Source organism: Anopheles marshallii, chromosome 3 (genome assembly GCF_943734725.1).
Source record: "Anopheles marshallii chromosome 3, idAnoMarsDA_429_01, whole genome shotgun sequence".
Taxonomy (NCBI): domain Eukaryota; kingdom Metazoa; phylum Arthropoda; class Insecta; order Diptera; family Culicidae; genus Anopheles; species Anopheles marshallii.
In genome coordinates, this window is record NC_071327.1 from 7,674,598 (window position 1) to 7,690,555 (window position 15,958).

The following is a 15,958-nucleotide window of genomic DNA, read 5'->3' on the forward strand; positions in this document are numbered from 1 at the left end:
CGGTATAACAGTGGCAATATTAGAGAATTTTATGGATTGTTTTTAAGTTGATGTAGTTGACTCGAAGTTGACCAGGAATTCTATCCAATTTCTGAATCTTTTGCAAATTGATATCGATGTTCTTCAAAGAATTATCAAATCACGCAAATGCGAAGTATTCGGTTACTCTCGACATATTCTAGTTCAACTTGAAAGGAATCCAAAAAAGCGTTAATCAGGCCATGTTAACAGAAAATTCATCCCTTCACAAGACATAAGACATAAAGCAAAATTTCATTCCTTCATTAGACAAACACTCCTTAAAGTTCACTGCTACACTCAGAAGCATGCAAACCATCGGTTGATCTATTGCTACAAATCACGAGCCAACCTGCCGATCCAACCGATTCGATCGCTAACTCCTAAGCTCGATTGTGCAGTATTGCGCCACTTTTTGTCGAATCGATGGTCGATCGACACAAAACGTTCGATACCGACCGGCTGCATGTTTGTTGTGTGGCTCGTCGCCGGAGACGGCGCGATCCGAAGCGCAGCGTAATAAGATGCGCACGGTGCGCTAAAAGATGCCCATACCGTCGCGTTCCCACGATTAAAAATCTTCACCCAATCCACCATCCAATACTTGTTGGGCCGAGACACTCTCCGAAGCATAAATGGTCCCCACGTATGGCATCCTCCACTTGGTGTGAAGAGTCTTGAAACGAGTCGGTGAGAAGGCAGCAACAACAGGTTGGCAAACACGCAAACGCGTGACGTTTTTGGGCGATTAGGTCAAGCAAAAGTTCAGGAACGGAGCAGACCGTTACGCAACCGCGGGTTTGCAACTTTACCTATCGGTTCAAATACACCAAGTGACTGCCTGTTGTATATCATCAAATCGCTGCCCTGGGCTCCTTCTGCGGGACACCTGAGAATCTATCGATCGATCGGGCAGTACGAACTATGCGAGCGATGAAACGGTGTGTTATGTCTTGCTCGACCAGTAGTGCATGATCGTCGCCTGTCATCGGTGCTGATAGGGCAAACGTGCAGAATCGCTTCATTCCGTTTCGCTGACTCAAGGGCATATTATTTATGGAATGCATCGATCCACCGGCCGACATGTTGTCGTTGCCGGCTTACATCATGCTACCGATTTGCATGAAGTATGTAAGATCTAGACGGCACGACATTCGTTCGAGAAAGGCTTTAGTTGCCAAAAGGGACACTGGTAAACGAAACGCTAACCGTAAATGTATTCATTAAGAGGCCAGAATCATTGTCCCTCTGTGGTAGTGTAAATGTTGCTCACTATAGAAAACTGAGTAGATAATTATAATAATATTTTATTTTCAAATGTCTCAAACATACTTTTTTAAGTAAAGAATAGCACTACTTCCAAAGCTGTCCGAAAACTAGGACAACACTCCGTTAGGTGACAATTGCAACTCTAATCCACCGCCCAACTCCATGTCTAACTACTTCTCTTCGACCCAAGTTCACTTGCAAACGTTTCACGCTGACCATTCACACCTCCACGAAAACAATGAAACAAATGTGTAAAATTCAAATTACCTGTCCGTTCAGAACCGCCCGCTGTTTGGCTGTGACATAGATTGTGCACCGTTCCAAACCCTCCACCGCCGGAGGATGCATTCCATGTTTGCGTTGGTTACTGTAACGAACCACCTTACCGGCAACCCAACTCCCAGCTTGACGGTTTACTCCGCAAAAGCTTCCGGAAAGTGTCGCTGTGCCCGTTTCGCACACAACAGGTTCCATTCTTCATACAGCAACCAGCTGCACTGGCACTGGTTCTGTGTAGTATTACTTGTTCGTTGGTGTATTGTTTGTCTTTTAGTACAGAAATCAACGCCACAAACATTTGACGGAAATAAATGGTGACATTTAACATACTCGATCCCATTATTTCCCTACCGTTGGTTGTTGTTTTTCGGCTGCATTACAAACAGCGCGACGACAACCGAACGCCCAATACGTGTGGCGTAGGGTCGGCGGCAAGAATGTAAATGTTTCCCCAGCCATAGGAAACGGCCCTACCGGCAACTACCGAACCGTTGGTTCGGTTATTTTTTTTCATGAACTCTTCAGGCCCTGAATGAACAGTCCAGTCAATGTACGTTTTTCAGTGAAAGGCGTTGGTTTGTTAATGTGGAAGCTGAATTCATTTACATATTTTGTGTACCAGTTGCTTCCAGTAGCATTAAAATTGGGCAACAATCGCAATGTAATTGAGCGATCTGTAGTCATGACTGTGTTAAAAGGTTTGAATGCATGAAATGAAAGATACAATTTAATGGTTTAATTTTTCTAGTGGAATTCATTAAGTTACTAATGCATTTTTTTTTTTTTACATTCGGTTTGATTTTTTTATTGCAAAAATTTGGATTTCAGTAATATTTAATTTTTATAAAATTTTATCATATACAAGAAATATTTTTATTAAATAATATTCCAAAGCACAAAATGTGTATTATTTAATTTAAAATAGTAGTTATCCTCGTCCAATAAGGTGTTATTTTTTACCCGCTAAAGCAAGTAATTCAGCTTTCGGAATTTAAAATTTTGTGAAAATATATTGATAATCATGATTTATACCAGTTTTCCAAACTCTACACTACAACAGGAAGAAAGGCTTATTTACAAAATAACCATCGATATTTTACAGTTATATGGCTACTTAAATGAGCCAGATTTTGTGTCAAATTTTTACAGAGTTCGTACTTTAGAATAGATACATCAAATGTCTTCAAGTTGAATTATGCCGAAAGTTCTAGTGGTGGATCATTTTGTTAATTTGTTGTCCACTATTGCCTTGACATAGCTACTGGTTCTTGAAGGCGACCCTATTTTTTTTGCAGTTTTCATTTCAACTCAACATAAAAAGGAGCTAAAACACGCTGTCATCGATGAAGAATTTCACCAAACCGCAAAAAAAGCAACACTGTTCCTCCAGTGAAAAAAAAAACCAGACACAGCCAAACTATGTCAAAACTCATCCAATAAACATTAATGTTTATGGACAGGTGGACGAGCGCTTTCTGGTAGTTCGAGTCACTGTCGAATCCTTCGCCTTAAAGGAATTATAAACCTCAAAATCTGCCTTGTTGTTCGCTGTAAAACGAAACCCCTCTCAACAGATAAGACGAACCGCTCACTTCGAAATTCGCAAGAAGTACAAGAAAGCAGACAAAGCTACAAATGAGTGTCACTTGAAACGGATGGAATGCTTGTTTCGGTGGTTTCGAACGGATTTGAATCTCGTGGTTGTTGCAGATTGCTTTCGACATGAAAATATGAAACCAGAAGCGATCGCTCCGGCGCGAGGCAACATTATTGGCTACCGGCGGGTACCGGTGGTTCTAGTGGCACGCAAGTAGAAGGCACAGGGTGCGAAGAGAACCCCCACAATCAAAGGGGTGAGTTCTGTTTTAGTAGGTCAATTGGTACATTCACCTCGACGAATGTGTGTGTTTGTGATGTTTTGAAGAGAACGGGAGAAAGAACAGGACCAACACCGTCTTACCAAGAACCTTCCCCCCTCCATCGCCTTCACCCGATCCCACCATCCTACCATTCCTTCTTCCGGATCGCTTATGTTTAATTAAGCCAAATGATGCCGGAGTGCACTTTGATCAATTTATTAATTGGGTGAATGTTCTTATACACCATTACGTTGGGGCTTTTTTGCGAGCAACCGCGATGATGGACCCTTCAACCAACCAGACGGGCAATGGAACAAAGCATGAGTGAGAAAAAAAACAAACTCCCTCTCGATGATTCCGATTGTGTGAGTCAGTCGGTGAGTCTGTTCGGTCGGCTTACCCTTCGTTCCGGGCGGCAGACCGGGGAAACGTACTAACTGTTGCACTTGTAAATTTGTGCAATCTTTCAAGCTCCCCTGCTCAATAAAAAAGCTGACCCATTCGCGCTTGTTGATTCTGCACATACCGGCACTATTGCCGGCTTGCGACTATTAAGCTCATTGATCCCGTTTTTATTTCCCTTCTTGATGAGTGTGGTGTACCGTCCTGAGCGGTACGGGTCTTGCCGTTGTTGAGATCGGTGATTGCACTCGATCGTTAGTACCTACTCGTTCCGGAGTTTGGTTTAGTGTTCTTGTTTTGGCTCCGAAAGAGGGAGAGGACATTGGCAAAACGAACCACGGAGATGGTGCTTAAATAGTTGATTTCATTGCCGTATAGCAAAGCAGAAGGTAGAAAGTGAATGCTCGCTCGTTGCACGAAACCGATGCTGAAGATTACTAGGTTGTTGTTGTGGTGTTTCGGCTCGGTTGGATAAAAAAAAAAACAATACAAGACAGAAAAAAATGGAACCAAGCCGGCCCATTTAATCAGAGCACCGTTTTGATTTCCGTGTGCTTTCATCGCTTTCATAACCAGTTGTTTCAAGAACAAACCTCATTTGGAAATCACTTTAATATTGGGTTTTAACGTAAAAGATCAATAAACCTGTCAACACAATTTTCCAAACGAGGTAAAACGGGTGTCGTTTTATTAGCCAGACACAATTTTAGCTCAAACCTGCTTGCTTGCATGTGCAGGGAGTGCATTGCGACCCCAAAACAATATTGCTCCATTGTTTGCGCGACTAATTTGGCTTTCATTTATGACACCGTTTTATCTGATTGCACACTGAATCTTGATTGCAAATAATGCTACCAATTGACTTTAAATGGAAGATATGGGTTTTTTGAATGTAGTATTCATGCACTACCTGTGCAAGAAAATGCTGCGAATATTAATGAAATATCTACACTTATTTTGAGTACTTAATGGTGCGAACATTAATGTATTAGTTTTAGTAAACCCGATGAATGAGAGTGAGTGCTCCGGTGCTACCATGTTAAAATATAAAATGAATATCGGAATACCGGTCAAAATGCAATGATCTGAAAAAGATCGTGCTGATCTCACCATTCGGACATACAACAATGTAGCCCAAATACTATGCATCTTCCTAATTAGCACCTAAAGACACACGAATATACGGGCAGCAAATGCCGCATGCATCCTGCATTTTTACGAACCATAATGTCTCACACTTTGTTTGCTCTTCTCACTATACTTGCAGGCAACGCGAAAGGTGTCAAAACGTGGATATTTATTCGTCGCCCCCTGGGACTGGGACTTTAGCAATCCGGTCTACAGAACAAAGGTAAGTGGTACCCCGTCCCCATTCGCCAATGTCGCTTGGTGTCTGTTGTTGCGAGTCGCGGTTTTTTCCTTCGCGTTTCAGTTGATACCACGCTCCGGTACGGTACGGTGACGGATTTGGAACGGATCGATGGATCACGATCCGCCACCTAGTGATCTTGGGTGGCTGAGGTTCGGTCGCGCGTTACTTCTCCATCCGTCCGGTCGCGATCGAGCGGGACCATCGTTGAGTTTTGTGGGGCCAAGATTTGCTGGCTTATATGCTGTTTATTTATCACTTGCAAGTCGTCGGCAGCTGTCACTCGCACAACTTCGCGGCAAAATTTGCTGCTGCACCATCACCATCAAGGTGCCAAGGTGACAGACGAGTGGTTCGCCGGGGAAAGGGCGGATGCAAATTAAATCGTTTAGTCAGCGCCATGGCCTAATGTCCACAGCTGGAAGCGGTACAAGCTAACCGCTGCCGTGCCGAACACGCCAAACAAGCTCCAGACCTACATCTCGCGGATCCCAAACGATACCATTCTTGAGCATGGGCTGCATGTTGCCAGTTGTTAGATCAACCGTTTCACTTCCCCCTCGGCAAGGAAGGGATAGAAAGGGAGTCGTTGGGATTAGTTGTATTCCAGTACGTCGAATAGCAAACGGTAGCAAACGGATCCATGGACACGGTGCATTCGACATCCGGGAGCAGCGTACAGCTGTCGATAGGATAACCGTTGATCGACACGAACGCCAGAGGGACCGATATCGCGTCGCTTTACGGTCGAGTGCGATCGGTTTGCGATCGCGCTGCCCGATTTCGCCCTCGTTGGCTCACACACCGGTCGACTTCGGTGCGATTGATGGATGTCAAAAAGTGGCTGATTAATTTACATATCAGGTGCAAAAGGGAACCGGTGGCTGCAGCAGCACCAGCTGACTTGCTACCGAAGGCTTGATTGATCCAACGTCCCCGCCGGACTGGGTTTAGCGCGCTGCGCAACAAATTGGACGACGCAACACTACCCGCCTGTTCAAGTGCCAGGTGTCTGCGTTGGAAGTTGCGTTTAGTTCGGCTTACTTTACTTGATAGTCGTGCGCAATGTTGACCTAGATGGTGAACAATGTGGATAATTAGATGTTGGAAGTGAATTATCTTGCAAGAAATAACACTCGGTGGTTTCTTAAGCAACAAACAGTGGGTTAAAATATTATTATTGCGTTGATTTGTAATGCTAACGACGGTAAATTGTTATTCTAACGTGTCACTTTAAGGAATCATCAATGGCCCACTGAATCCAATCGATGTAATGAGCTACATTGATGTACACACCTGGCAGGTGTTTTTCGCAATTATACGATCCAAAACTTATGATCCCAACCAAAACCCAACGGTTAGCTTCTCTTCTCATGAGACCACCTCCAGAGTCACCATAGCACACGTCCCTTCTGGAAGTACCTCCCGCGCACAGTTGTATCCGCGACGCTTCCGCTTTTGGTAACCCATACACCCTAATGCAAACACTAATATTTCTGCTCGCCATTTCAACTTTGTACTTTCGTGTCAAACCCATGAAGGCTCTCGTTCTTCCCCAACCAAAGGCGGTAAAACTTTGACCAGCAACTTCAGGCACTTCGGTGCTCCAGTTGGGCAGACAGGCGGGTCCTATCTGGGCACCGTACTCCACCGATCGCTCTAGCTTGAGCAGCGCAATGTCGTGCAGAAAGTCTTTCCGATGTTGATAAAATGAACCATGATTAACGATCATCTCCACCGCGTAGTCTTCAGGCTGCTGCAGGTTACAAACCTGTCTGCCCCGCACGTACATACAGTCCTCATCTTCTCCGAGGTCCCAATCACCTAGCCGTACCCGGTAGTCTGACGCGCTGAAATGAAGACGATTGCGTTCGTTACACATTCTGGGAATTGTTCCATTCCGCTGATCACTTATCACTTACGGTTTACTTACACCGCGCACATCTACAAAACAGTGAGCTGCTGATAGAACAAACCGTGTACTGATGAGTGAACCGCTGCACACATGCTGTTTGACCCATCGCAGCAGAACCATGGCAGCCCAGGAAAACTGATCAAGCCGGGTTTCGCGACTGTCGTAGCTAAATACGTCAGCATACTGCGAGATTCGCCCACAGTTCGGTTCACTTTGAAACACCGGGCAGCAAACGAGCTGGCTTTCGTCGTAAGTAGCTTGAACACTCTCAAGTTGCTCCCGAAATGTGGTGCACTGCACGGCCGGTACGAGAATACCTGTCGGTTTACCTTCACGGTTTTCCAGTACACACTGTTGCTCACCCTGAACAGTGCAATGATTCCAGTTCAAGAGTACTACTAGCTGAATCAAAGCTAGATGGAAAATACGTCTTACATTCATTTCGGAAGTAATATTTCACGCATGTTAATGTTTGCACGGTTCGACTTCAACTACTCGGCTTTAATTGATAGAGTACGAATGCCTGTTGCGAAGTTTATTTCAGCCAGGAGCATGCGTCCGGCACGTATTGATAAGGGGAATCCCATGTTATCAGTGCGACCATAGGATTTTTTTCGTCTTTGATTAATGGTTGACGCCTGCTCCATAAGTGCGCTCTAAGAAGTTATTTACATTGTGTGAATTAAACATGCAAAAGTTCAAGCAAATTCTTGTTAATATAAGCAATAAACAAGGCAAATTCTAAGAAACTTGAACAACGTCATTAATTATTAAACATTTCTATGGAATGAAATAACTTCTCGGTAAAAAATCTATCCTGAAACTTCTGCATATGGGCCTAGACGATTTACAACACCAATGAAAAGAGCGTATCTGATTCGATATCCGATGCTAGGAAATAGATCCCCGGTATAGTAAGATATTGCCAGAGAATCGAAACTTTCTTTCTGCTTTCAAAAATTAATGTGTATTGATACTGACGAAGTACACGATTAATATTCTCTATATTATAGCATATTGTGTCAGTCAATAAGTCAAAGAATATTCCTGGAGATATTTCTTCAAATATACGTTTAAAATGCTCAATTTTTCGATTGCTCAAGTTATGTCATTTTGTACCGTCTCTTCAAAGCCTAGATTACCGTATTTCGTACCATGGTGGCTAAGCTTCAAACAACACAACTTACAGTACTCGCTTATTAAATAACTTTTTTCTAGAGCGATGTTTTCAAACAACCAAATACCCTGCAACATCAATCAGTCCTAACACCAAATGCGCAACAAAACATCTGTTACCAGTTCACCCTTCTAGCGGGTGGAAGCTCGAGATGTTGCAACAGCTTTTCCGCTTGTCTTACTGCACCACATTTAAACCGCAATCGAATCGATCGCAAATCGTGTTCACGACCTGCCAACCCGTAGCGCATGGTTAATCGAAACGCGACTTTCACGGTTACGCCATCGGCAACACCCAAATTTACGCGTCGCAGTTCTCGGGATATTTCGGGACTCGGAACACCCCGCCGGTACCGATGCGTTGCGGTTCAGGCCAAGATCCAGCTAGACGAAAACCGTGACCGCGCGACCCATCGCGGGTTTCAAGCCCATTAAGAAACACGAACGCGTCTGACAACTGACGTCGGGTGGCTCAAACCCGTGTGTCCATCCCGCGGGCGGACAGTCCGTTTTCGTGAAAGGACCTCCGCGTACCTTTAAACACCATAATTGACTGCATGATAGTAGAAATAAACGCAACAACACACACACCCATCCTTCGCTTTCAGCAAACCCACCCCTTATCCGGCATAAAGTATGGGGGCAGTGGGCAGTTGGGTCGCTTCAGTCTTCAGAATCATAAAGCCGAAAGCAAAACGCTGACGCAATGATTACAAAATTGATTCGATTTCCTACAGATTAGCCGAAGCCGGGTGGTAAGGTGTGTTAAAGCTGAACCGTGTTTTCTTGCTTCTCGATTTTTCATCAACCCCCCCACCACAAAATGAAATATAAGAAGCGAGAAAATAAAAGAAGGCGAAAGAAAGGCCCAGCCCATGCGAGATCCCCAGGCAACAAATCTGGAGAATTGGCTTTTCGCTTTTATTATTCACATAATTTCATTGCTTTCGTTTCTTGGCGCGAAGCGCAAATGGAGAATGCACCCCAAAACAAACGTACTGATATATTTCGGATCGTGGCGAGATGTGCTCGTCCTACGTCAGGGGTAGGCTGGCCCGCATGATCAATCAATGGGTGGGTAGATCGGCGGGCGAATATCCGAGCGCACTTACGATCGTTCACGAAATGCCGGCCCATTTTTTTCTCTTAAACAGTCCATTCAATTTTAAAGAGTTTTCCGGTTATGTTTGAATGCCAATCGATTATATCGGATTAGAAAAAATTGATTTACTTTTTATAGTAATTCGTTCGGAAGCGGGAACCATAGAATGAAATTTATTTCATTTTATCCCTTTGGTGCTTAATCTCATTCATTTCTGCTCAAATAAATCGCATCCATTGTTGGGATGTAAAAGGTAAAATCTTAAAAAAAATTTCAAGCAATTTAAAAGAAAATTAATTTACCTTCCGAGCACAATTTTCATTCGCGCCACATCGAGCACGATTTGTTGGTTGCGTGTGATACGCCACGCTGTCGAACGTCACTTATCTTGCCAGCTGTAAATCAATTAAAAATTTGTACCAGGACTGGACCAAACCTCGACCATCCACTGAAACAATGGACGCAGCATAAACGAGCCTTACCACGGGATCGAATGTCGAAATGATTTAAAATTAACCGCCGGCCGCTTTGCAAGGAAAGCTTTCGATTTTGGAATTCGTACTCCTACGCAACTGTCGCACGGCTTTTTTTATTGTTGTGCAGGCTGCCACAGACACACTGCCATTTTTCGATCGGCGTTCGAAAACGGTACCAAACGATTGCGAAAGTGAAGCCAAACATCATCATACCACGCAGTTTCGGTTTCGGACGATTTGTTCTTTCATTATTGCACAGCATGCGGTCCACCGTGCACAAAACAAAGGAGATCGTTTCCTCCACGATCGAAAGTGTAAATAAATACGGTGCAGTCGAACACGGAGCCATTTAATTTCAATTTAAACGAATTAATCGATCTCAATTAATCAATTTCTCACGACCACGGCCACAGTCGCGACAGTTTGTCTTTCGCTCGCTGGGTGCACCCGAGGCGCACGCCCCCATTAGCCACCCAGAAAAGGGCCCGCATTCAATTGAATTTCCTTTTACCCAGCGCAGCTATTTTCAATTTTCCTTCCACCCATGCTTTACGTTTGTTTTCCCCATTTTCCGGGGCAGAAAGTGCAATGAAACTGTGTCCAACTGTGGGTACAGTCTTACTTTTGCTTCGCAGTCCCAGCTGATGCGCGTGCTCCCCCGAATGCCGGACTGTTTGTTTGCAGGAAATGAATAATACTTTTCTTTTCACCGACACCTCCTCTTATTTGCCATCACCCGGCTGGGCCGGGTAGATGAAGGCTAGCGTCTGTCGTGTGCGATTAAACGCGACTTCGTGCCCGGTGGATAGAACGTGGAGCACGTGGTGTGGTGTGGTCAGTGCGAGCGGGATGGTCTGGTGACCGGAAATTAACCTGCAACGGCAAGCGGCTAGAAGATGTCCAGGTGAATGGAGAGTGGGATTGGCAATAACCGACTCCGATGAACCGTAACCGTTCGATCGATTCGAACGGTGCATTCGTGTGGGTGGAAAATGAATGCAGTTGCATCACCGCGACCTGCACCTCTCAATCTTGGATCTAAGATGTTTTGGTTTGTTAATTTTTTAACAATATTTTAAGTAAAAAAAAAATTTACTAATCGAGAGATTTTGAATGAAAATAATTAATTTATTTTTTTATTCGTTTTCAAAACATTTCTCGAGCCTTGAAAAGGGCTTGAAAGCGACCAAAATGTTCCTTGAACATTCCAATCACTAATGTGATGTATAGTGCCACTTAAACCCATTTTGCTAACTATAAAAAAACAGGTTCAATATTGTGTTTATCACCCAATATAACAACTTCTTTAGCGCCAATTCGGCCTTCTGTGAAACCGTAAACCCTTTTTCCATTCGAATGCTATCGCATTTCGTTCAGGTGGCCACATTCTTACCCCATGCTCAACACACACACAAACTGTTGTTCCATTATCCACCCACCACTCACTCTTCTCTACATTCATCCTGTCCTGTTGCTATGGCAACGAAATGCACTTCACGCTCATGATCAACCGTTCACTCATGATCGACAACGTCGAACGTGAGCCCGTTAGTGGTAGAACAGGGCAAAAAGCTAAGCAAAACCCTTCGAACGGTGCAGCTGCACTCGTGCGGTACGCTGCACTCATCCTCTCATGCGCGCTGACACCATGGTACTGTTACATAATAGTGCAGCTAATAACGGACACGGTTAATCGTAATAACTGTAATGATGATAAGCAAAGCATTTCGGTTGCATTGCGCACACACGAGTAACGAACCAAATGGGAAATGGGAAAAAAGTTATACCATTTTCTTCATGGAACGTATGTCGACTGCTCAATCTCATCGCTCTCTGCTTCATCACCAAATTTTGCCCCAGCGTCCAGCGTACTAGCCCGCTTAGCAGAAGCGAGATTAAGAAGGGATCGGTTAAGAATGGTTAGCGTCCCCTTTCGCACGCTTTGGGGCGGGTGTACGGGCGGGATTGAAATTCCAACCCACTAGCCCCTAATGCCACCCGCTGTTGGTCCACTGGCAAACGATGGATTCATCAATTTTCAATCAACAGCTAATGATAATGGTTCGCAATTTGGCATCCGATCGTGATCGCAAAACATTCGCTGCACAAATCAGGCCCTGCAAGAGTGGACGCGAGATGCGCAAAATGTCGACAAACTCTGGCGCACCGCGCGTGTTTGTGAACCATCCTTAAGGGATGCAGATAGGGCGGAGGGGTACATTATGCAATCGGCATCGTGGAATAGATATTGATATACAGAGGGTGAATAATGAAGTAGAAGAAAGGGAACAATTTTCGGGTGCAATAGAAATTTATGTCATCAGAGCAAAAGATGTTGCGACGGGGGAGGATCGCGAGTTGAGTGGTGTGTTCTGTCAGTAGAAATGTTTTGATTTAAGCTGCACCTTCATCTTATGTCCGTGTATAAAGCCACCGAAATTTGTACAATGTGAAGATTTAAAATCGGAAGACGTGAAAAATTTGATTGAATTGAACATAAATAAATCAGGTTTCCTGTTACACTTTCTTGTCACTTCTTATGGTGTATCATGCGCGATATGATCAGATATTGAAGGCTTCCGGTAAAATTGACGGGATCGATCATCCGAAAAAGGGCACCATAGTGAAAGCTGCTATCCACTCCTAATTTTTCTTCTCCTTTAACCCTAGCAAGCTCTTTTTCTATAAAAGTCTCACCGATAACGCAACAACTTCAACGAACCATCGGGCTAAACACGCAAAAAATACCTCACCGCACACATATCAAATGAGATTGACGAATAGTGTCCCTCGTCACCCCCGTTACTCTTGGGGGCACTGTTGGGACACGCTTAGGTTGAACCTGATTTGTTCCTTCCGATCGGGTATGTGCTGCAAGATGGATGATGTTTACGCAACATCTCGGCATCTCGACATTTCCTTCATTGCGTATGCGCTCGCACCATACCGCAAGGTTGCAGCACGCTGCATCGCTCCGACCAAGCTCTCAGCGTTACCGTTTATGTCACCGTTGGACGGACCCACAAGGGCTCGGCTTCCCTAGCCGCTGGCGACGATCGTACCGGTCCATTTATGGTGTCGAGTGTCGCTAAAGGTTGATGCACCTGTTTTCTTGCCCACTTGGTATTTTTTTTTGCTGTGCCCTGCCACACGCTTAGCCCCGACTGATGCAACGCACAAACGCGCAACGCACCACCACCGCGCTCTAATGCGCTTTCGAGCGCACGTTTTCCAATCCAGCCTCTCCTGTTGGGGCGCGCGTGTGATGAGGAAATGGACCCAATGCGAGCAACTTTTTGAGAAACGTCAGGTTTTGCGCAATCGCTAGACCCGACTAATTAGTCACCGGTGGGTCGCTGTCCACCAGTGCACCTTAGGCGCAGAAATAACCCCCCCCTCCCCCCCTCACTTTACCTGCTGCGGAGCTCCATCTTAAACCCCTCCATAGTGGCTAGTGTTGCAATTAAGCAGATCGGAGGGTTTGAGGGCTTTTAGCTTTTATGCGGAGCGGATGTTGAGTGGTTGAGCTGATGTGAGTATTTGTGTGTGTGTGTTTTTTATTTTCGTCCTCAGCATTGTCACTCTGTCAGACCCTTAGGCGATGCATTTTTGTCTAGTTTTATTTACCCCATCGCGCTTGCCTTCGGATTCCCTGGCCCCGTTTGCCTCCTTTCGCTCGGCAGCGCTCAGGAAAAAAAGGAAAGTTGTCCCTGCCGAAGGGTAAAGCGCTTCGGGGTGTGAGGGTTTTTGGCCATGAAATTTTTGGTCCCAGTCGCGGCCTGTCCCATGCGCCTCGGCGTGTGTACATGGACAGGTTCGAGATCCACTGGAGCTTGTTCGCACATCCATCTAAACGGAACGGTTCGAACGCGGGCGAAGTGAACGGCCACTGCTGCGTAGTCCAGGGATAGACTTGGAACCAGGGAACCCCTAGTCGTGACTCGCTGCAGGCTTCTTCCCGGGTTGTCCCAGGCACTGCTCGCAATATATCGCGATCCGTCGATCTGCTAACAGTATTTTCGTCAGTTCCCACCGTCGAGGAATCATCCGGTTGGTGGAGGGCGATCGGTGGTAACGGTGGAGGACGGTAAAAACAGACCAGAGCAGTGGTGCGGTAAATGTTTTATTAATGCGTTCGAAGGTCCGATTTCCTTTCCCGTGCACGTCGTCACTCACAGCTCGCGGTGTCTGTGTGTGATGGCGGGTGGCGCGTGATGGTGGCCAAGAGGAAGCAGCAACCATTCCCGCGTGTGTGGATGCGGGCTGTTCGTATGTGATAACTTGCGTTTGCCCTCGGGGCACGTAGAGAAAGTGAAATCATTCCTGAATCCTCGTAACGCGTCGGTGGCCACTTTCAAGCAATAATGTTGCACGATGTTCAGGCTAACGGATGGTTGGTGCATTTGACGCGTGTTTAAAACTGCGCATAGCGTTCATGATAGTAAATATTATTTGTTTATGTTCCTTGGTTTATCTAATCACGCATGAAATAGAACGATCGTTTGAACAATGTTGTTCAAAGTTTAAATGTCTTAAACAGTTGTTGAATCTCAGATAATAAAAATACGATATATTCGTATGTTCGAAGACCGAAGGCTGCGAAGAAATAAAAACGAAGTGAAATCAACAATTTATTTACAAAAGCTTGTTTTCGTCTACAAATGTGGATGTCCAAAAAATTGTAATCATTCAGTAGAAAGTCATTTTAGCCGCGTGTCTATTGATATTCAGAAATAACAGTTCCAAAGACAGCTACCGCGTTATCTGCATAATCGTTGTCGAATAATATTTGTATTTCAATAATCAACGATACAATACGCTCATGTCCAGTTAGAGTAAACTACAGTACAGTAAATCATTATAAAACCCATCACTTATTATCAACAAAAACTGATTTATCTATGATGTCAGTGTAGTGTACTTGTTAAATGAGAAAATATTGTCCAGCGTTTTGCTCATGTGGAACCTTACAACGGTGCAATACATATTTGTAGGCATGTCGACATTTTTTTTTGTACACTTGTTCTTAATCAACCATTAAAATAAATAGGTGTTATTGAGAACTTATATAAAAAAAACTTCATATTTTCAACCCCCTTTAACAGCACTCAACCATTGACGATCGCTACAAAACGCTCACCATGTCGGATAAATTTCGTCATGTGGAAAATGCATCACTCACGTCACAGCAAACCTCAACCTGACCCGAAGCGATCGTGTCGATTGTTAAGCAACCCATCCCCAACAGTCCATCAAACCCGGTTTCACGATTAACAGCCATGACACAACGCTCACACACACTCGCACTCCCCGCCATCCCAAAACACCCCCACGCCCCCAACCCGCTCCTACGATTTCTCAGAAAAGAAAGTGATCTTTCACACCTTTCTCCGGGTCTCCGCCGGACCGTCCAGGCCGCGTTGGCACGAACGCTGCGGCATTTTATGCCGCCGTGACAGGTTTTATTACATCTTTCATCTTTTAATCATCACCGCTTCGGGACAGGTTACATCAAGCGCGCCCGACCAGTGGATTTAGATCCTTTCCTGACACGATCGAAGCTTGTTTACTTTTCATCCGTAGCAGTTCATTTCCTGATGTGTGCGCAACAACAACGACTGCACTAGCCTGTCAAAGCGACGAACCCCCGAATGTGAGGTGCGGCAACAGCTTCCGCACAGCCAATAAAATTGTGCGTCCCGCTGTCATACACAGCAATTATCGTTATTATTTTTCACCGATAATGAAACGCCATCAAAGGGGGGTGGTTGAAAAAATAAAATCCACACTAACCATCGCTGCCAGCACAAGAGGTTCAGCTACGTCTCCTATTGACGCGGTACCGATCAACATCGGTGGAGACCGGATCAACAGGGTGTGTATACGGGAAGCAATAAAGTGACGCTTTTTGACTCCCATATACGCGCGGATGGTGCGTAGACGGAAGCTGTACTGTTGTTGGCACTATCGTTTAACGTCCCATCGTGGAGCGGAATAGTTATGGACTTGGACGAGATTCATACAGTTTCTTTCCTTCCCCTATCCATATTCGGCTTCCGTTGCAAAAGGAAAAGTGTGAGAGATAGTTTGTGG

General features: G+C 45.0%; 1 protein-coding gene across 1 annotated transcript in view; it reads left to right on the top strand.

Moving 5' to 3' along the window:
- LOC128715355 (protein outspread) overlaps nt 1-15,958 on the top strand; it is a 177,943-nt gene that overhangs the window by 92,171 nt on the left and 69,814 nt on the right. Inside the window, exon 2 of the mRNA XM_053810238.1 lies at nt 5,095-5,178. Within this exon, the coding sequence (XP_053666213.1) occupies nt 5,095-5,178 (84 nt within the window). The remainder of the gene's footprint in view (nt 1-5,094; nt 5,179-15,958) is intronic.